This window comes from Anomaloglossus baeobatrachus, chromosome 3, assembly GCF_048569485.1.
Source record: "Anomaloglossus baeobatrachus isolate aAnoBae1 chromosome 3, aAnoBae1.hap1, whole genome shotgun sequence".
Taxonomy (NCBI): Eukaryota; Metazoa; Chordata; class Amphibia; order Anura; family Aromobatidae; genus Anomaloglossus; species Anomaloglossus baeobatrachus.
The window spans coordinates 206,849,129-206,871,810 of NC_134355.1; the positions used below are offsets into that span (position 1 = coordinate 206,849,129).

Sequence of the window (22,682 nt, forward strand, 5' to 3'; positions counted from 1 at the left end):
ACGGTGAGATTTTGGTACCTACGGTGAGATTTTGGTACCTGCGTTAAGATAATGGCATGTGTGTGTAAGGAGCACACACGCCTGAGATGACTCCCAGCAGCCGTCTGACGCTTACAGGGGGGTGCAAGTTTGCAGGTGAGGATCTCTGGCTTTGCTGCCTTCACTAACAGAGGTAAGATGGCGCTGTTCGTGCTGTGCTCTCAGTAGCAGAGGTGCCCTATCTCCAGATGCTGACACTCGTCTGCTTGCTGCTCTAGCTTCACTACCTGACAGCACAGCACGAACAGCGCCATCTTACCTCTGTTAGTAAAGGCAGTGAAGCTAGAGCCGCGTGCGTAAGCAAAAACATCTTGGCGTGTCACCTCTGACATGTGTCATAGGTTAGCTATCACTGGTTTAAAGCCATGATGTACATAGCACGTCATGAGCAGGCATGTAAGTCATTGGCCATTAAAGGGTTAAAGGGTGCCTTCTCCCAACAGCAATTTTAAGATCTCTTCACAGGTGTTCAATGGGATTTAGATCTGGGCTCATTGGTGGCCACTTCAGAACTCTGCAGTGCTTTGTTTTCATCTATTTCTAGGTGCTTCTTAAGTATGTTTGGAGTCATTATCCTGCTAGAGGATCATGACCTAGGATGCAAATGTGGCGCCCCTGACCTGGTCAGGCACCACTGAGTACTGCACCCATGCTGGGACAGTACTTCCAGGTAATCCTAAGGGCCAGAACGAGGTGTGCACGCACAGAAACATAGCAACCAGTTCTCCCACACCATTAGATGGGACCCTTGGGCAGTCTCCTAAGGGGGGCTAGCCTTCAAATCTTATTAATGGGTGTAGCGGATGGGCTGAGAGCTAAAGTGCAGAGGTTGTAGGGAAAGGAAGGAGAGCCAGTCTGGTAGTGGAGCTCTATGGTCGCGAGGCGGATCCGCGCGCTCACACTAGTCAGACCCTGCGCGGGGAAGGGGGGTGGGGGGAGACTACAAGTACCTCACCAACTTCTCAGAGTTCGAGCCTCAGAAGCAACACAGGGATCAATAAGGAGAAAGAGCCTGGAGCCATCTCACCTGGTCCAAGGCAGTTGCGACTCCCTGAATAGACCCCCATGGTACTTCAAGTCAGGGGGTTAGCTGAACACTAAGTGCTAGGAAGGCGAGCTAACAGGTCATCCTCAGACTGGCCCGAAGGAGCCCCTGGTCCTACCTGGTTCATCACAGAAACGCCCGGGTCAGCTCATAGCAACAACAAAGTGAGTAAAAAACAGTTGAAAGACTCTTGGACTCTGCCTGTGTTAATCCGAGACCTGTACCTTACACACCTGAGCCCCTGGGGCCTGCCTCACTCATGGGAGGCCACAACATCTGACTGCAGACCCCATCAGCCCCAGACGCTCAAAAAATCTGCAGTGGCGGTCATCCATATCCCTGACACATTTACAAAAACTACCAGTACCTGTTGCCAGATTGAAGAAACACTGTGCCGTCCCTGAAGCTGGAGCGACATCCCTGGGGCGACACACAAACCCAGCTTTCTAGGCATTAGATAACGACCCAAACTCCTTTGGCAATCACTAGATTTGAGGATGGCTTGCACACAATAGAGGCACCCACTGCAAAGGTGGCAGAACCCCCAAAGCTTCTTTGAACCTCCACCATATTTCACTGTAGGTACTGTGTTTTGTTTCTAGGCCTCATTCCATTTTCAGTAAACAGTAGAATGATGTGCTTTACCAAAAAGCTCTATATTGGTCCCATCTGTTCACAAGATGCTTTCCCAGAAGGATTTTGGCTTACTCATGTGCATATTGGCAAACTGCAGTGAAGCTTTTTTATGTCTCTGTGTCAGCAGTGCATTCCTCATGGGTCTCCTGCCATAGCATTACACTTCATTCAAATGTTGACGGATAGTTCACACTGACACTTATGCACCCAGAGTCTGCAGGACAGCTTGAATTTCTTTGGAATTTGAATGGTGCTGCTTATCCACCATCCAAACTATCCTGCATTGCAACCATTTAGCAATTTTTCTCTGGACAGAGGAACATCAAGATCTTGAGCAATGGACTCATAACCTTGAGATTGTTGAGATTAGTCAACAAATTTGGGTTTTCAAGTCCTCAGACAGTTCTCTTCTCTTTCTGTCCTCCATGCTTAGTGTGCCACAAAGACACACAATGCAAAGGTTAAGCCAACTTCTCCAATGTTTATCTGGTGTAAATGTAATATTGCCCACAACTGTTACTTGCCCCAGGTTAGTTTGTACGAGCATCACATGCTTGAAACAAAGTTAATTACCCAAAATTTTGTGAAATTATGTTCAAATTGCTTTTTTTTTCTATGATTATTTGTGTAGATTCAATATACAAAAAGGAAATTAAATGTGTATAACAAAACATGTGTAATTACAATACTTTTGTGAGAGAAATACTTAATTTTCTGGAACAATTTCAAGGGTGCCAACACTTTCTGCCATGACTATATGTGATCAGCTAAGGCTCTGCTCACGTTCCATCAGAAGATCTGTCACACACTCCATCATGTTTGATGGCGTGAATAGCTCAGTATGTAGTGCTATCCTTACCGTTCAAACGAGGGACATTGAAGCAAAATCCAATCGATCCCATTATAAGATAATGAGAGTCATGGTATCCGTCATGTGATGGATCCGGCACGCTAGCATTTTCATTTTTCTGCTCCTATGACAGAAAAATAAAATGAAAAACTGGACAGATGTGTGAACAGAGTCTTAAACAAGTGTGAAAGAAAAGCCATTAATGAACAACAGTATATTAAAGGGCTTTTTGGAGTCAGGGTAGAAGTCTACAGTCTTTTTACATTGTGCGCATTGTACACTGAGTAGTCTCCAGGGCTGGGAATATTGGGCATGTGACCGCAAGAATGTGATTTTAATACATGTGGTCACGTGCCAACTAGACGTGCATGGTTTCACCAAATGCAAGTGTATTGAACAAGGTCAGATACATCAAGTCGAAAGGTGGCAAGAAATATGCAATTTGCATACTTGTGGTCACAAGACCGTCTACTTCAGACATCGGAGAATACTCACGGCATGCAATGTAAGGCTAGGTTCGCACACTGCGTCTTTTTGACGCTGCGTTTTTGTGCATTTTTGGCCGCTAAAAACGCACAAAAACGCACCTGCGTCGAAAAAACGCATAAAAAAACGCATGCGTTTTTGCCGCGTTTGGTGCGTTTTTGGCTGCGTTTTTGATCTCTGCGTTTTGCTGCGTTTTTCAAAGGCATTGCATGGGCGGAAAACGCAGAAAAACGCAGGAAAGAACTGACATGTCCATTTTTTTTTTTTAACTCAAAAACGCAGGTAAAAAAAACAGATGTGTGCGGACAGCAAAAATGAAAACTCAGACTTTGCTGGGGAAGCAAAGTCCTGCAGTTTTGAGGCCAAAAACGCACCCGAAAAACGCGCAAAACCGCCGCGAAAAACGCACTATGCGCACATAGCCTAAGGAGTCACAAGTCTGCAATCACACTGTAAGTCCAGACTTGTACCCCAAGATCAGACAACCCATTTAAGTAAATACTGGAAATATATGAGTCACTGATAAAAAAGAAAACAAAACAAACTACAGATACTATTAGTGTGGATACAAGTGACCACATGTGACCGCTGCAGCAGTCACCTGACAACCCCTGCCAGAAGAGAAAGCGAGGAAAGCAATAGGTGACACAGGCCACAGTACCGAAGAATGACAGTGTTCTAGTGAGTGACCACCATGGACCTATTTTTTACACTAAAGGGAATCTGTCAGCAGGATCAACCCTCCTAAGCCGTTTATATGAGCATGCAGGTCACAGTAAGCTCAATAGAATGTTCCCTGGATATCTGCCATCCCATGTCTTATTCCAGAGAAATACACTTTTTTCTTACCTGTAAATGAGCAGTTATAATCTATGGGCTGGATATAGATCTGCCTGAGAATCTGCCTTCAGAGCTTAGCATTACGAGTGTGGAACACGCAGATCAGAAGAGCAGGCTGTCAGTCATTACATGTCTCACAATGATAACGCACTTTTTCACATAAAATAATCTCTGGAGGCAGATTCTCAGGGAGATCTGTGTCCGGCCCATAGATCATAACAGCTTATTTACATATAAGAATGTGGATTTCTCTGGAATAAGACATCAGATCACAGATATCTGGATATCATTTTATTCAGCTTCCTAAGGCCTACATGCCCATAGAGAAGACTTAGGAGGCTTAATGCAGACAAAGCCGCACTGAGGTATTACATTACACCATACATATCAGAATCACGTGCTCATGTAATTTGTTCAGTCACACTATCCCATTGACTTCACGTTTTTATGATTTTGTATCTTTTGGACTTTTTTTTGTGATTAGAAATGTTTTTGTACATTTCTGTTATTATATGTTCTATATATTTTTTTTATTGTATTATTGGTTATATATTATCAATTATGTTTGTATATTTGGGTATACACTGCTAGTTTAAGGATTTATTCAGCCCCTTCAGAAGAATTAGGGAGGAGGGTTGACCCTACTGAGATTCCCCAATTACTCTTACTAAAGGCTGCTTCACACCTTACAATTTCATACGCGATCTGGTATGCGATCGCACACGCCCCCATCGTATGTGCGGCACAGTCAATTTGTTGCCCGTGTTGCACAAACGAGTAAACCCCGTCACACGCACTTACCTTCTATACGACCTCGCTGTGGGCGGCGAACATCCACTTCCTTAAGGGGGAGGGACGTTCGGCGTCACAGCGAACGTCACACAGCGGCCGCCCAATAGAAGCGGAGATGAGCGGGACGTAACATCCCACCCACCTCCTTCCTTCAGCATTACAGGCGGGAAGCAGGTAAGCGGTGTTCAGCGTTCCCGGGGTGTCACACAGAGCGATGCGTGCTGCCTCGGGAACAATGAGCAACAGGACGTTCAATTTTTAGAAAATGAGCGACGTGTATGCGATCAACGTTTTTGCATACAATCGGAATCACACGTAGCTGTCACACTCTACAATATCACTAACGATGCCGGATGTGCGTCACGACGTGACCCCGCCGACACATCGTTAGATATATTGTAGCGTGTAAAGCGGGCTCAAGGGGACTTGTCCTTAGCTCCCTGCTGCAGCCGGACAGTTGCGGTGTCACTCCATGCTGCTGCCCAGAGCACTGCCTGATTGATGGGGCTTCCAATGTACATGGGCAGGGACTGCAGCCATAAGGCCGGGGTCGGACTGCTCAGGCTTCTGGGGCAGAATGGCTGATGACACTCGTCGTCTTTTCCCCTAGAAACCAAACTTATAGGAGTTATCTGGCAGACGGCTGGAGTAATGAGATCTGCCTGTAATGTGTGCCGTATGGCTGGTATAGTGGGGCAGGTACAGTCACTGAAGGTACTCACCTACACACACGGGAACATACAGCAATGAGCGCCCTTGTGAAGTACATGTGACTCTATATAATGGAATATGCACAACTAGTCAAGACAAAAAGGCAGAAGTGCAAGGACAAATCCCACAGCAAGTGTAACACTAGCTGAGCCGGGTGGCAGCACACAGCAGCGGCCGGGGTGAGGAGCCCAGAGCCAGGTGTGAGGGCAGCGATGGAGCTCGCCTCCGACACTCACCCCTGCCTTCTGGGGAGTGAGGCAGCGGCAGACAGCTTGTCCTTGACCCTTGCCGGCACCACTGAGCGCAGCCCTCCACTGGCCAGCATGCACTGAGCAGCCCTCCACTGGCCAGCATGCACTGAGCAGCCCTCCACTGGCCAGCATGCACTGAGCGCAGCCCTCCACTGGCCAGCATGCACTGAGCGCAGCCCTCCACTGGCCAGCATGCACTGAGCAGCCCTCCACTGGCCAGCATGCACTGAGCGCAGCCCTCCACTGGCCAGCATGCACTGAGCAGCCCTCCACTGGCCAGCATGCACTGAGCAGCCCTCCACTGGCCAGCATGCACTGAGCGCAGCCCTCCACTGGCCAGCATGCACTGAGCGCAGCCCTCCACTGGCCAGCATGCACTGAGCGCAGCCCTCCACTGGCCAGCATGCACTGAGCGCAGCCCTCCACTGGCCAGCATGCACTGAGCGCAGCCCTCCACTGGCCAGCATGCACTGAGCGCAGCCCTCCACTGGCCAGCATGCACTGAGCGCAGCCCTCCACTGGCCAGCATGCACTGAGCGCAGCCCTCCACTGGCCAGCATGCACTGAGCGCAGCCCTCCACTGGCCAGCATGCACTGAGCGCAGCCCTCCACTGGCCAGCATGCACTGAGCGCAGCCCTCCACTGGCCAGCATGCACTGAGCGCAGCCCTCCACTGGCCAGCATGCACTGAGCGCAGCCCTCCACTGGCCAGCATGCACTGAGCGCAGCCCTCCACTGGCCAGCATGCACTGAGCGCAGCCCTCCACTGGCCAGCATGCACTGAGCGCAGCCCTCCACTGGCCAGCATGCACTGAGCAGCCCTCCACTGGCCAGCATGCACTGAGCAGCCCTCCACTGGCCAGCATGCACTGAGCAGCCCTCCATTACCCGAGCCTTACTCTTAAGAATGCTGGCCACTGCTTCTCCAGTGACCGCCGAATCTTCTGCTACTCCGCGCTTGCTCCGAGCTCAGCGCTCTATTACTAAGGTCCCCCCAGCCACGGAGCCAGGCGGCATACGGCACACAGCAGCCTGGCGCCCATTAGGCGGGCCAGCTGCCAGGAAATGTGGCCACCGAGGCGAGCAGGGAAGGATGGTAGAAGCTGGGAAAGTACCGCGCTTGCGCGAGAGTTCACGGGGTAGAGGCGGGGAATCGTCCGCGTCGTTTTATGGTGTCCGCTGCGGTCAGCCATGTGTATTGCTGCCCTATGTACCTCGTGTACTGCTCTCCTGTGTGTGCCCCGTGTACTGCTCTCCTGTGTGTGCCCCGTGTACTGCTCTCCTGTGTGTCCCGTGTACTGCTCTCCTGTGTGTCCCGTGTACTGCTCTCCTGTGTGTGCCCTGTGTGTGCCCCGTGTACTGCTCTCGTGTGTGTGCCCCGTGTACTGCTCTCGTGTGTGTGCCCCGTGTACTGCTCTCCTGTGTGTGCCCCGTGTACTGCTCTCCTGTGTGTGCCCCATGTACTGCTCTCCTGTGTGTGCCCCATGTACTGCTCTCCTGTGTGTGTCCCGTGTACTGCTCTCCTGTGTGTGCCCCGTGTACTGCTCTCCTGTGTGTGTCCCGTGTACTGCTCTCCTGTGTGTGCCCCGTGTACTGCTCTCCTGTGTGTGCCCCGTGTACTGCTCTCCTGTGTGTGCCCCGTGTACTGCTCTCCTGTGTGTCCCGTGTACTGCTCTCCTGTGTGTCCCGTGTACTGCTCTCCTGTGTGTCCCGTGTACTGCTCTCCTGTGTGTCCCGTGTACTGCTCTCCTGTGTGTGCCCTGTGTGTGCCCCGTGTACTGCTCTCGTGTGTGTGCCCCGTGTACTGCTCTCCTGTGTGTGCCCCGTGTACTGCTCTCCTGTGTGTGCCCCATGTACTGCTCTCCTGTGTGTGTCCCGTGTACTGCTCTCCTGTGTGTGCCCCGTGTACTGCTCTCCTGTGTGTGTCCCGTGTACTGCTCTCCTGTGTGTGCCCCGTGTACTGCTCTCCTGTGTGTGCCCCGTGTACTGCTCTCCTGTGTGTGCCCCGTGTACTGCTCTCCTGTGTGTCCCGTGTACTGCTCTCCTGTGTGTCCCGTGTACTGCTCTCCTGTGTGTCCCGTGTACTGCTCTCCTGTGTGTCCCGTGTACTGCTCTCCTGTGTGTCCCGTGTACTGCTCTCCTGTGTGTCCCGTGTACTGCTCTCCTGTGTGTGTCCCGTGTACTGCTCTCCTGTGTGTCCCGTGTACTGCTCTCCTGTGTGTGCCCCGTGTACTGCTCTCCTGTGTGTGTCCCGTGTACTGCTCTCCTGTGTGTGTCCCGTGTACTGCTCTCCTGTGTGTGTCCCGTGTACTGCTCTCCTGTGTGTGTCCCGTGTACTGCTCTCCTGTGTGTCCCGTGTACTGCTCTCCTGTGTGTGTCCCGTGTACTGCTCTCCTGTGTGTGCCCCGTGTACTGCTCTCCTGTGTGTGCCCCGTGTACTGCTCTCCTGTGTGTGTCCCGTGTACTGCTCTCCTGTGTGTGTCCCGTGTACTGCTCTCCTGTGTGTGCCCCGTGTACTGCTCTCCTGTGTGTGCCCCGTGTACTGCTCTCCTGTGTGTGTCCCGTGTACTGCTCTCCTGTGTGTGCCCCGTGTACTGCTCTCCTGTGTGTGCCCCGTGTACTGCTCTCCTGTGTGTCCCGTATACTGCTCTCCTGTGTGTGTCCCGTGTACTGCTCTCCTGTGTGTGCCCCGTGTACTGCTCTCCTGTGTGTCCCGTATACTGCTCTCCTGTGTGTGTCCCGTGTACTGCTCTCCTGTGTGTGTCCCGTGTACTGCTCTCCTGTGTGTGCCCCGTGTACTGCTCTCCTGTGTGTGTCCCGTGTACTGCTCTCCTGTGTGTGCCCCGTGTACTGCTCTCCTGTGTGTGTCCCGTGTACTGCTCTCCTGTGTGTCCCGTGTACTGCTCTCCTGTGTGTGCCCCGTGTACTGCTCTCCTGTGTGTGCCCCGTGTACTGCTCTCCTGTGTGTGTGCCCCGTGTACTGCTCTCCTGTGTGTGCCCCATGTACTGCTCTCCTGTGTGTGCCCCATGTACTGCTTCGATGTGTGCCCCATGTACTGCTTCCGTGTGTGCCCCATGTACTGCTTCGATGTGTGCCCCATGTACTGCTTCGATGTGTGCCCCATGTACTGCTTCCGTGTGTGCCCCATGTACTGCTTCCGTGTGTGCCCCATGTACTGCTCTCCTGTGTGTGCCCCGTGTACTGCTCTCCTGTGTGTGCCCCGTGTACTGCTCTCCTGTGTGTGCCCCGTGTACTGCTCTCCTGTGTGTGCCCCGTGTACTGCTCTCCTGTGTGTGCCCCGTGTACTGCTCTCTTGTGTGTCCCGTCTGTGCCCCATGTACTGCTCCTTTATGTGCCCTGTCTCCTGCTCCTTTATGTGCCCTGTCTCCTGCTCCTTTATGTGCCCTGTCTCCTGCTCCCCTATGTGCCCCATGTACTGGTCCCCTATGTGCCCCGTCTCCTGCTCCCCTATGTGCCCCGTCTCCTGCTCCCCTATGTGCCCCGTCTCCTGCTCCCCTATGTGCCCCGTCTCCTGCTCCCCTATGTGCCCCGTCTCCTGCTCCCCTATGTGCCCCATGTACTGCTCCCCTATGTGCCCCATGTACTGCTTCGATGTGTGCCCCATGTACTGCTTCGATGTGTGCCCCATGTACTGCTTCCGTGTGTGCCCCATGTACTGCTTCCGTGTGTGCCCCATGTACTGCTTCCGTGTGTGCCCCATGTACTGCTCTCCTGTGTGTGCCCCATGTACTGCTCTCCTGTGTGTGCCCCATGTACTGCTTCCGTGTGTGCCCCATGTACTGCTTCCGTGTGTGCCCCGTGTACTGCTTCCGTGTGTGCCCCGTGTACTGCTTCCGTGTGTGCCCCGTGTACTGCTTCCGTGTGTGCCCCGTGTACTGCTTCCGTGTGTGCCCCGTGTACTGCTTCCGTGTGTGCCCCGTGTACTGCTTCCGTGTGTGCCCTGTGTACTGCTCCCGTATTTGCTCCGACTCCTGCTCCCGTGTGTGCCCCGTGTGCCGGTCCCGTGTGTGCCCCGTGTGCCGGTCCCGTGTGTGACCCGTCTGCCGGTCCCGTGTGTGACCCGTCTGCCGGTCCCACGCGGGCCTCGTCTGCCGATCCCCGTCTACCGGAGCTGTGGTGTCGGTAAGCCAAACCTCCGACCCCAACTCCTCAATTTCCCTAATTCCAACTCCATGACTCCCTCATACAGTTGAAACCAGAAGTTTCCATACACTATCTATAAAGACATATATTCATGTTTTGCTCACTATCTGACATGAAATGAGAATAAACCTTGCCCGTTTTAGGTCAATTAGGAACCAAAATTATTTATATTTGCAAAATGCCAGAATAATGAGAGTGAATGTTTTAAGGCATTTTTATTACTTTTTGCAAAGTCAAAAGTTTATATACATTTCATTAGTAGTTGGTACCATTGCCCTTAGGGCTCATTCACATGACTGTTCCGTTTTTGCGGTCTGCCAAAAACGGTTCTATTTTATCACAGATGCATCCGTGTAGCATCCGTGTGACAACCGCATCCATTCCATTCCGTATATGGTCCGTGTGACTTCCGTTTTTTTTGCGGAACGCAAAAAACGGAGGGAGAGCTACATGCAGTCTATGGGGAACAGAATCTGGTGCAAAGGGGTAGGAGCAAGCGCTACATACTCATCGATCATCGGCACAGCTGTCACACTGCTCCCGCAACAGCTCTTTGATCTTCCCGAGCCGGTCGCTCATTAGGCTCATACATATTCACTCATTCCCCGTCTGTGATTGGTTATAGTCAGACGCGCCCCCACGCTGAGTGATAGCTGTCTGACTGCAACCAATTACAGCCGCCGGTGGGCGGGTCTATATCGTACATTACAATAAATAATTAAAAAAAAAACAGCATGCAGTCCCCCCCCAATTTTGATACCAGTCAAGATAAAGCATCACAGCTGCTGGCTGGTATTCTCAGGCTAGGGAGATCCATGTCATTGGGAGACCCTCCAGCCTAAAAATATCAGCCAACAGCCAGCCGGAATTGCTGCATCCATTAGATGTGACAGTCCCGGGACTTTACCTGGCTCATCCCATTGCCCTGGTGCGGTGGCAAATGGGGTAATATATGAGGAAAATAAAGATATATTTTTTTCGTGACGCCACTTGCGGTATGTGGCTATATGGGGAAAGCCACCGCTGCAAAGTCTCTCACTGCTGTGGCTGGTGGTATTAAGCAGCTTGGATGTTTTGGCCCTCCGCAAGTAGAGCTAAGCTCCAGGGGAGAATGATGGTAGTAGTAGTATGTTGAAAGTTGGTTATGCAGAGGTGCAGTAAGAATTCAGACAACACAAGGGCTGCGGTTTAACTTGTGCTTTACTCACTGGTTCTGAGTAGCTGCAACCTGGCTGGTGCTGGTCTCTACCAATATGGGCCTCAGGTAATCCGGTATTCCCTTGATCCCAGTGCCGGTGTAGTGAACTGGTGAGTTTTACTTCCATGCACCCATCTGTAGTTGGTGGGTCCCCGTGGCCTGAAGCGTTCTGGGGTCCCCTCCTGTTGTCACAGTCCTGGCCCGTATGGCAGGCAGCTTGAACCTCTCTTGGGTTGGACCTCTGTCCCAGTTCCCGGGTTCCTTCTTTGCTGCTGTGCCCCGGACACTAACGTTGGTGAGGAACCTTGATGATTCACTTACCAGGCAGATTTATCAGGTGAGCTTGAAGCATCTTCCTGAACTAGGGCTCTGCAATCCCGCCGGTGCTCGGTCCAGTGAGTACTCACACCATACTCTCCCTGGTGACAGTACTCCTTGAGCCCAACAAGCCACTTTACACTTTCTGTCTGACCAACTTCTGACTGACTGTTTGACTGACTTTTTGACAATCTGACAAGATGTCCGTCTCTCGTCAACTGCACTGACTAGCCCCTCCCCCTCCCAGGTTTCTGACTAGCGAATTGGATGAGTCCCGACCAATAGGTGGCCATCCATCAGACCCGTCTCTAGCCTGTTACCCAGTCTGGGAAAAGGGCATGGATGTGTGTGTTTGAATGGTATATACCGGCACTGGTCTTCCAAGAACCCGGGGTTAGCATTGCCCCTGTTACTGGATGCAATACCCTGCGGCACCTGACACCTCAGGGGCACCACACAGGCATCAAGCCCTGGGATTAATGCTGTCACGGCGTCTATCAGATACCCGACATCACTAACCCAATTAGTAATATAAAAAAATAGTCGACAAACAATTTTTTCTTTGAGAACACACTCCCCAAAACATTCCCTCTTTCACCAATTTATTGAAAAGTAAAAACAAATCCAGGTCCGGAGTAATCCAATAAGGGGGTCTCACGACGATACATACTCACTGTCCCAGTCAATGAAGAACAGAACGTTCCCCATTAGCTGGGAGAGTACTGCAGAGCATGACCAGCGCTGACTTTAGGAGGTTAGCTAAGTACATTACCAGCGGTGATGTAAACCGCTGCACTCCTGACGTGAGCGCTAGTCACTGAGTTCAATGTCTGCCGCGTTCACAAGTGAAGTATCGCGTGCATGACATCCCAGTCACGGGCCGCCCGCGAGAGGTGATCTGAGAACACGGCGGGCATAGAAGTCAGTGAAAAGCGCTGGTGTCAGGAGTGCAGCGGTTTCCATCACACCATGTAATGAACTTTACTAACCTCCTGATGGCAACGCTCATCATCCCCGCGGCTGCTCACACTGCAGTGCGGGCAGCTGCTGACACACTGCAGTGCGGGCATATGCAGACACACTGCAGTGTGGGCAGCTTGCTGACACATTGCAGGTCGGGCAGCTGCTGACACACTGCAATGCGAGCAGCCGCGGGGCTGGCGCTGGAGCGGAACACAGACTGCAGGGGCACCCGACAGAAGTCACACGGAAGTACTTCAGTGTGGCTTCCGGTTATTTTGCGGACCCATTGACTTGCATTGAGTCACGGTCCGTTATTACGGAACAGAATAGGATATGTACCATAATAACGGAACAGACATACAGCATCCGTTGTAGGTTTTTTTGTAAGATTGGATGCACACGGAAGTGCTTCCGTGTGCCATCGGATCCTACACAAAAGACATTGAAAGGATGGTCCTGTCAGTAGGTCCGCAGAAAAACAGGAACTTATCAGGACAAACGGAACGGTCATGTGAATGAGCCCTGAAACTGTGTAACTTGGGTCAAATGTTTTGGATATCCTTCCTCAAACTTCTCACCATAGCTGGTAAGAATTTGGGCCCATTCCTCCAAACAGTACTGGTGTAACTGAGCCATGTTCGTAGGTCTCCTTGCTGGCACCTGCCTTTTCAGCTTTGGCCATAAATTTGAGGTAATATATAATATTTATTCACTTATTAATCTATTAATTCCATAGAAGTTTACATACATCAGCAATCAGGGCTTTGTGATGGCCGCTCCAAACATTGACTTTGTTATCCTTAAAGCACATTGTAACCAGTTTGGCAGTATGCTTCGGGTTGTCTATTTGGAAGACCCATTTACGCACAAGCTTTAAGTTGCTGGCTGATGTCTTGAGTTTAGCTGGTTGAATTCGCAAAAAAACAGGACCAGCGGTTCACTGCTAAATTTAAAAAAAAACAAAAAAAAACCCCGGATCCACTCTGAAATCTAGTACCCATATAAGTCTATGGGGACCAGAATCCGGAGATTAAAAACATTGGTGGAAGGGATATGGGGGTAGGAACGCGCACGGTGTACTCACCAAGGCTGTCATTTCGCAAGCTGCTTCAGGGTCATGCATTGCCTTCCGGAGCCGACATTTAACTCTCATCTGCTTTGCCTGCCCCCCGGCGCATGTAATTGGTTACAGTTAGACGCGCCCCCACCCTGAGTGTCAGCTGACTGCAACCAATCACAGGCCCCAGGATGGCTGGTGGGTGGGGAAAGCAGTACAAGTGTCTGCGGGTCAGCATGGTGATATAAAAATAAATTAATAAATAAAACAATCAGCACAGAGTCCCCCATATTCTGATACCAGCACAGTTAAAGCTCACGGCTGCAGCCCCCAGCTGTCGTGCTTTATCTGTGCTGTGTATCAAAATAAGCCCAGAGTTACACATGCGAGTCTGGGATGACATCACTCGTCACGGCCTGCCAGTCTCCGAACATGAGTGTGCAGGTACATAGAAACATATGCAGCCGACCCGCTCCTGTTAATAGAGTGTGCGGCTGTTCCGGGTGATGAGACCCGCGCAAGTGTGATTCCGGCCTAAGAGAAACTGGATGCGGATTTTTTTCTAATTTAAATAAATAATAATAAAAAAAAACAAAAAAAGCCGTGCAGTTCCCCCCCAATTTTGATACCCAGCCAAGATAAAGCTAGCTGGGGCTGGTATTCTCAGCCCGCAGCGGCCCGGTATTGCCGCATCCATCAGATGTGACAATCGCGAGGCTTTTCCTGTTCTTCCCGTTTCTCTGGTGCGGTGGAAATTGGGGTAACAGCAGGGGTTAATAACAGCACATAGCTGCTACTAAACCCTAGGAGAGTGTGGCACAGGCGTCTATGAGATACCTGCATCACTAACCTGTAAATGAAAGTAAATAAGTACAAACACAGAGAAAAAATCCTTTTTTTGGAATAAAATACAAAAAAACACCCTCTTTCACCACTTTATTAACCCCAAACACCCCTCCAGGTCCGGCGTAATCCACACGAGGTCCCACGCGGCTTCCAGCTCTGCTGCATCTCACAGCGAGAGGCCATAGAATAAGACCACCGGCTGTGAGTGCAGACAATGACTGAGCTGCGATGAGCAATGACTGCAGGCAGACACTATCACAGGCTGGGGGCGCGTCTGACTGCAACCAATCCCAGACGGCAGGTGGGCGGGGAAAGTATGGAAAGCGGTGTGTATGCGATCAGCCTATTGCATAGTACAGGAAGTGAATGCGCGACCCGGAAGCAGGTTGCTGCCATGACATAGAGTTTCCGTAAGTATAAAACGCTCGCTTAATTCTTGTTTTCTTTAATTTTCCTTTAATTTCCCCAGTGCCGAATCCGGATCGTACATCCAGAATCCCGGGACCAGGTCCAGCACCTAGGCATCTTTGAAACCACGCAGATCCGGACTTTTACAGTCTGGGTCTGCTCAGCCCTAGTCTTGACATGTTTCTTCAGTAGTGCAACATACTCTTCTTTTGTTATGATGCCATCTATTGTGTGAAGTGCACCAGTCCCTTCTGCAGCAAAACAACCCCACAACATGATGCTGCCACCCACATGTTTCACAGTTGGGATGGTGTTCTTAGGCTTCAAAGCTTCTCCCTTTTTCCTCCAAACGTAACGATGGTCAGTATTATTATTATTATTATTATTATTGTTTATTTATAGAGCACCATTGATTCCATGGTGCTGTACATGAGGGGGTTACATACAGAATACATATACAAGTTACAATAGACAGACTGGTACAGAGGGAAGAGGGCCCTGCCCTTGCGGGCTTACATCCTAAAGGATTTTGGGGAGGAGACAGTAGGTGGGGTGTAGGTTGGGCGGCAGCTCCGCACGGTGGTGGGGCGGCAGCTCCGCACGGTGGTGGGGCGGCAGCTCCGCACGGTGGTGGGGCGGCAGCTCCGCACGGTGGTGTATTGCCAAACAGTATGGCCAAACAGTTCAATTTCAGTTTCGTCAGACCACAGGACATGTGTCCATTATTTAAGTTTTGTGCTCCTGTGTGCATTTGCATTAATCTGTCTTTTTTATATTTATTTTGGAGTAATGGCTTCTTCCTGGCAGAGTTGCCTTTCAGCTCATATTGATACAGTACTCGTTTCACTGTGTATAATGACACAATCTTACCAGCTTCCGCCAGCATCTTCACAAGGTCTTTTGCTTTCGTTCTTCGGTTGATATGCACATGTCTGACCAAATCACGTTCATATCTGGTACACAGAACCCGTCTCCTTCCTGAGCGGTATGATGGCTGGACATTCCCATCTTATTTGTACTTGCGTATTATTGTTTATACAGATGATTGAGGCACCTTCAGGTATCTGGAAATTGTACACAAGCATGAACCAGACTTGCGTAAGTCCACAAATCTCTTCCTGAGATCTTGGGTGATTTCTTTTGACTTTCCCATGATGCTATACAAAGAAGCAGTGCGTTTCAGGTGTGCATTAAAATACATCCACAGGTGTGTCTCAAATTAACTCAGCTGTTGCCAATAACCTTTTCAGAAGCTTCCAATGATATGACATCATCATATGGGCGGTACCATATTGTTTAAAGGAATAGTACTCTTAGGGCGGCTTTGCTACGACATCGCAGGTGCGATGTCTGTGGGGTCAAATCGAAAGTGACGCACATCCGGCGTCACTTGCGATGTCATAGTGTGTAAATCCTAGATGATACGATGAACGAGCGCAAAAGCGTCGTTATCGTATCATCGGTGCAGGCTCCGACATTTCCATAATGCCGGTGCCGTGACAGGTACGATGTAGTTCCTCGTTCCTGCGGCAGGACACATCGCTGTGTGTGAAGCCGCAGGAGCGAGGAACATCTCCTTACCTGCCGCCAGCGACTATACGGAAGGAAGGAGGTGGGCGGGATGTTTACATCCTGCTCATCTCCGCCGCCATTGGCCGCCTGCCGTGTGACGTCGCTGTGACGCCGCACGACCCGCCCCCTTAGGAAGGAGGCGGGTCGCCGGCCAGAGCAACGGTCGCAGGGCAGGTGAGTGCATGTAAAGCTGGCGTAGCGATAATTATCGCTACGCCAGCTATCACAAGATATCGTACCTGCGACAGGGGCGGGGACTATCGCGTGCGACATCGCAGCATCGGCTTGCGATGTCGCAACATGCAAAGCCCGCCTTAGTGTATATGCAGAATGTAATAAAAAAAAAATGCCTTAAAACATTCTCTCTTTCTCATTATTCTGGCATTTGGCAAATTTAAATAATTTTGTTTCCTAATTGACCTAAAACAAGAACGGTTTATTCTGGTTTCATGTCAGATAGTGAGAAAAACATGCAGATGTGTCTTTTAGATAGTGTATGTAAACTTCTGGTTTCAACTGTACATGATTCATGTTTGTGATAAGTTTACTGTAGTAAACTGGTAACATCACTACTTATATCATGTAGCTAAAGTGCAGCACAGATTCATCCCAACTAAAAAGCTTAGATTCCTTGATCAGGAATAGAAGAGAGATTTATAGGACTTTTCATAACTTTCTCAAATTCTTATGAAAAAATATTCATCACATACTGCATTGAACCGCTGTTCCCAATTTAGTATATATTTTAGGAGTCGGAGTCGGTCCATTTTATACCAACTCCAACTGCACCAAATTTGACACCGACTCCACAGCCCTGCTGTCTACTGCTCCCCTATGTGCCCTGTCTGCTGCTCCCCTGTGTGCCCTGTCTGCTGCTCCCCTGTGTGCCCTGTCTGCTGCTCCCCTGTGTGCCCTGTCTGCTGCTCCCCTGTGTGCCCTGTCTGCTGCTCCCCTGTGTGCCCTGTCTGCTGCTCCCCTGTGTGCCCTGTCTGCTGCTCCCCTGTGTGCCCTGTCTGCTGCTCCCCTGTGTGCCCTGTCTGCTGCTCCCCTCTGGGTCCTGTCTGCTGCTTTCCTCTGGGTCCTGTCTACTGCTCCCCTCTGGGTCCTGTCTACTGCTCCCCTCTGGGTCCTGTCTACTGCTCCCCTCTGCCCTCTGGGTCCTGTCTACTGCTCCCCTCTGGGTCCTGTCTACTGCTCCCCTCTGGGTCCTGTCTACTGCTCCCCTCTGGGTCCTGTCTACTGCTCCCCTCTGGGTCCTGTCTACTGCTCCCCTCTGGGTCCTGTCTACTGCTCCCCTCTGGGTCCTGTCTACTGCTCCCCTCTGGGTCCTGTCTACTGCTCCCCTCTGGGTCCTGTCTACTGCTCCCCTCTGGGTCCTGTCTACTGCTCCCCTCTGGGTCCTGTCTACTGCTCCCCTCTGGGTCCTGTCCACTGCTCCCCTCTGGGTCCTGTCCACTGCTCCCCTCTGGGTCCTGTCCACTGCTCCCCTCTGGGTCCTGTCCACTGCTCCCCTCTGGGTCCTGTCCACTGCTCCCCTCTGGGTCCTGTCCACTGCTCCCCTCTGGGTCCTGTCCACTGCTCCCCTCTGAGTCCTGTCCACTGCTCCCCTCTGAGTCCTGTCCACTGCTCCCCTCTGGGTCCTGTCTACTGCTCCCCTATGGGTCCTGTCTACTGCTCCCGTATGTGCCCTGTGTACTGTCTGCCGCTGCCCCACGGGTCCTGTCTGCCGCTGCTCCACGGGTCCTGTCTGCCGCTGCTCCACGGGTCCTGTCTGCCGCTGCTCCACGGGTCCTGTCTGCCGCTGCCCCACGGGTCCTGTCTGCCGCTGCCCCACGGGTCCTGTCTGCCGCTGCCCCACGGGTCCTGTCTGCCGCTGCCCCACGGGTCCTGTCTGCCGCTGCCCCACGGGTCCTTTCTGCCGCTGCCCCACGGGTCCTTTCTGCCGCTGCCCCACGTGTCCTGTCTGCCGCTGCCCCACGGGTCTTGTCTGCCGCTGCCCCACGTTTCCTGTTTGCCGCTGCCTCACATGTCCTGTTTGCCGCTGCACCACGTGCCCTCTGCCACTGCCCCACGTGCCCTCTCTGCCACTGCCGTATGTGCCCTGTCCCCTGATCCCGTATCTGATCTGTCCCCTGATTGAAGCTGCAGAACTACAAGGCTCAGCATACTCCATCCAGGACTGTATGCAGGAGTTTTTTGCCCCCCCAAAAAATTACGTTGGCTTCGCAATATTTTTGTATGCTAGCAAGGTACAGCAGGCAGCTACGGGCTGCCCCCAACTCCCAGCTGCCTATTTGTACCCGGCTGGGAACCAAAAATATAGGGAAGTGCAGCACCCTGGAATATGCTACCTTAGTGATCTGCAGGATCCTAAGGCTTTCTGGAACACCCTATGCTGACAACCCACACCTCACACACAGGTAGGGGCACATTCCCTGAGACCTGGCCGCAGCATATAGAGGGTTAACAGTGGTCAGATGTGAGAACCAATCCCTTAGCTGTTAGCCTGGGAAAGGGGTGTGGCTTGTGGGAAGCAACAGGTGTTGCTAGGCAGAGTTGGCAGAGAGGAAAAATGACAGTTGAAGGAGTGACAGTTGAAAGGAGCCAGAGAGTGAGAGGGGTGTGAGGATTGTGAGGAGACCCCCAAAAGGCGACTAGGAGGTAGTAGCCTGAGGGTAGACAGATCCCAGGCACTATGCACGAGGGGGTATTGGACCCCAGAGTAGACAACAGCTCCAAGCGGTCTGCTGATCCAGCCGTGTGTGGTGACTTCCAGGGTACCACACCACCCATAGGCTCAGGGACACAGCCTCATATAAAGGACCCGGGAGAGGGCACAGAGAAGTAGCCTACCCTACAAGGGACCGCGAGGCCTGTCATACTGGGCCCGGAAAAACAAAGGAGCGGAGCGTCGCAGGTCACCAACAGCTTCAGGCAAGGGGACCATCAGCTCTGCATGTGCACGGAGGGCTCAACTGGGACTCATGTCAGCACCGGGACAAAGGAAAGTCGGTTGACCAGCCGTGCCAAACTGCACTTGCAACATCCTGTGAGTAAATTACCAGTTAATCTGCAAGAACTGTGTCGTGTTTATTACTGGCGCACCACAAGGCGCAGCACACCTACATGGGACTTAAGCCCCTACTGGCGGAGGGTGCGAACACACTTGCTGCTATACCATCTGTCCCTAAAACCACAGCAGCGGCGGGACATTTTATTATGGGCGGCATGATGGCTCAGTGGTTAGCACTGCAGTCTTGCAGCGCTGAGGTCCTGGGTTCAATTCCCACCAAGGACACCATCTGCAAGGAGTTTGTATGTTCTCCCCGTGTTTGCGTGGGTTTCCTTCGGGTACTCCGGTTTCCTCCCACACTCCAAAAACATACAGTTAGGGTTAGATTAGTTTGTGCACAACGTATAAAAAAGTGCAAAAAAGACATATAAAATATATATGTGGTATTAGTAAATTGGCCAATGTACGTAAGCCCGCAATCCTCATTACAGATCCTCACGCTTGCGCGTCCCTACACTGATAAATATCAAAAAGAGAAGATAAAAACTCCCCCAAAATTTTGGGGGATTTTTTATCTCCTCTTTTTGTTGCTATATATTTTATATGTATTTTTTGCACTTTTTTATACGGGGTGCAGCCGGGCCTCTTAATACGGCCGTGCATAGTGGAATCTCTGTCCCTTGTGTGCTGCAGTGAGTAGTGTCCGAGTAACCCGCCTAATCTAATAGTAAGGGCGTGGTAATAGGTTGCTGGCTGGACACCATGCGCATACAAGTGTGAACAGCGCCCTATGCACGCCACTAGTGTGCAATTTACCTTGCACCTGTGAAGTGTCCATCATGTTGAGAGGTTTGTCTGCATCCTGTTTGTGCATTAGATGTGTTGGCCTGGGCTGACTGGACTGGTTGCCCTCTTTTCTGCTTTGAGTATATTTTATAATACAGTGGAACCTTTCTTAACGAGAACAATCCGTTCTGGGACTGTGCTTGTTAATCAAGTTACTCATTCAGCAGAGCAAGATTTCCCATAGGAAGTCATTGCAATGCTGACAATTCGTTCCACAGTGTGTTAAATGTCCCATCCTGGTCCCCTATTCTGTCATTCCACATATGCACAAATGCACACAAACATGTACAAACACAAACAAACTCACACAAACACACAAGCACACATGCAGACGCACATATATGCTCACCTTACCTTCCGTTCCATCGCCGGTCTCCTGGGACTTGCTGTTCTCCGGTCCGGGCCGTCTATCAGGTAACCATAACGATGAGGGCAGAACTTCCTGCCAGAGCGCTGACGTCAAAGGCAGAGCCGCTTGCCTCTGATTGGCCAGCGCGCTGCCTTTGACAAGCGGTGACAGGAACCAGGAAGTTCCTGCTTCGTTGCTATGGATGCCGATACCTGGAGTGGAGCGGAGTGGAGCAGAGCAGAGCGGCGCACTACAGGACCCAGGAGGCCGGCGATGAAACGGAAGGTACACATATTATATGCTCACCTTACCTTCCGTTCCACCACCGGCCTCATGGTACTTGTAGTTCGCCGCGATGTACCCGGGAACTACAAGAACCATGAGACCGGCAGTGGAACGGAAGGTAAGGTGAGCATAATACTGTATGTGTGTGCATGCGTGCGTGTGTGTTTGTGTGTGTTTGTGCGTACATGTGTGTGTTTGTGTGGACTGCAAGTGCGGGTCAGTGCACGGTGGATGGACGGAACCAGAAGTGTGTGAGGTGAGGATTTCGCTCGTCCAGCAAAGCTTTCTCGTAAAGCGGGTTACAAATTTACAGAAAGCTTTGCTTGTTAAGCGAAATTCTCGTTAAGTGGGTTACTCGTTAAGCGAGGTACCACTGTACATTTTTGGGGGAGTTTTTATCTCTTTTTTTGTTGCTATTTTTAAAATCGGGCGGTAAAAAGCCGGCCTCACTGCATCAGCTGATCATCGCTAGGTCTGAGAGAGAGAGAGAAAAGAGAGAGAGAACAGAGAGAGAGGAGACAGAAAAGAGAGAGAAGGGAGGGGGAGGAGACAGAAAGAAGAGAGAGAGAGGAGAGAGAGAGAGAAGAGAGAGGACAGAGAGGTGTTATGATCCGGAACCATGGAAGATCACAATAGATCATTGGAAAAAAATATGACAAGAGCATTGGCAACTAATCTGGCCGCCATCTCCTTACTAACCATCAACACTAGAAGTAGCTGAGGGGTGAACTATCATCCTATGCACCGCGAACCCAGCCGGAGAACTAGCTATCCTAAAGACAAGAAGGATGAATAACTCTCTGCCTCAGAAATAGATCGCAAACGTATAGCAAGCCCCCTCACATTCAAAGACTACGGTGATATAGGAAAACACAATACACAGATGGATAATAGGATTAGCAAAGGTGAGGCCCGATTGACTAAATAGGAAAGGATAAGAAAGGGGCTGATGCTGGCCAGAGAAAAACCCTACAAAAATCCAAATACCTGATAGTACAAAAAGTCCTCAGATCGCATAATCTGAACTCCGTCCTATATCAGGCGCTCTTGTCAAACCAATGAACAGAAAGCAGGAACAATTACAAATTCAAGAAGCAACAAACACATGGACTTATAGGAGCAATACTCCAAACACAGCTGCGGGGAGCTTCCCAGCTAAGCAACAGAGAGGGAAGATTCCTGCATGCAAATGAACTGACAATAACCACAGTAAATGACAAACCCATATAAGAACAAAAAGAATAAAACAACATAAGAAAGAACAAAGAGCTTATCTGGGGTAGATGTGGTCTGGAGCAAGATGAGAAGGCTGGTAAACTAAAGAACAAATGACAACCGGCTCAGACTGCTAGCAGACCAAGGTTTAAATAGGCAGAGAGTTAGCAATGGAAATGCCCATTGCTCCAGCACACCTAGTCTCTGTCCAAACCATTCCTGGCCACAAGAGGGAGCCTCACAGCAGCAAAAGCATAACTGACATTCACAACAGAGAGGAGAGAGAAGTGAGAGAGGAGACAGAGAGAAGAGAGAGAGAAGAGAGAGAAGAGAGAGAGAAGAGAGAGGGAGAAAGAGAGAAAAAGAGAGAGAGGAGAGAGCAATGCAGCCTCATTCCGTGAACTGTTCCGATTTTAGAGGTGTGGCCCGCGGCTCACAGCTGATGTCTGGCTCCTCCCCTCAGTGCATAATTAAATTAAATTAAATTATAATTATAAATAAATAATTATAATTTAAAATAAATTAAATTCTTTACCGGGGCAGCCGGGACTTGAACTTGTGAACTAATGCTCCCTAGGCAGAAGCTCTAACCATTGAGCCACTGCCTCTAATGAGAAACATAGTCACCGGTAACAGCGCGGCTCACTTCAGGTGCTGCGTGGAGAGGACACAGATCGCTCATGTTTTACGGCGCTTCCTGTCATCTTCATGTAGCAGAGCTGAAAGCGTCGTGTGGATTACTTTGGACCTGGATTGTTGTTTGGGGATTAATAAAGAGGTACATGAGTTTTTTTTGT

At 50.8% G+C, this 22,682-nt stretch overlaps 1 protein-coding gene across 2 annotated transcripts in view; it reads right to left on the bottom strand.

The window, feature by feature from the left end:
• Window positions 1–6,748, bottom strand: part of ZBTB18 (zinc finger and BTB domain containing 18) — a 36,517-nt gene extending 29,769 nt beyond the window's left edge. Inside the window, exons 1-2 of one of the 2 annotated variants that reach the window (XM_075339695.1) lie at window positions 6,550–6,748; window positions 2,580–2,694 (exon numbers count right to left, since the gene is read on the bottom strand). In XM_075339695.1, the coding sequence (XP_075195810.1) occupies window positions 2,580–2,622 (43 nt within the window). In that variant the 5' untranslated portion in view covers window positions 2,623–2,694; window positions 6,550–6,748. The remainder of the gene's footprint in view (window positions 1–2,579; window positions 2,695–6,549) is intronic. The other variant, XM_075339697.1, reaches the window with a different exon arrangement.
• Window positions 6,749–22,682: the final 15,934 nt, after the last annotated feature.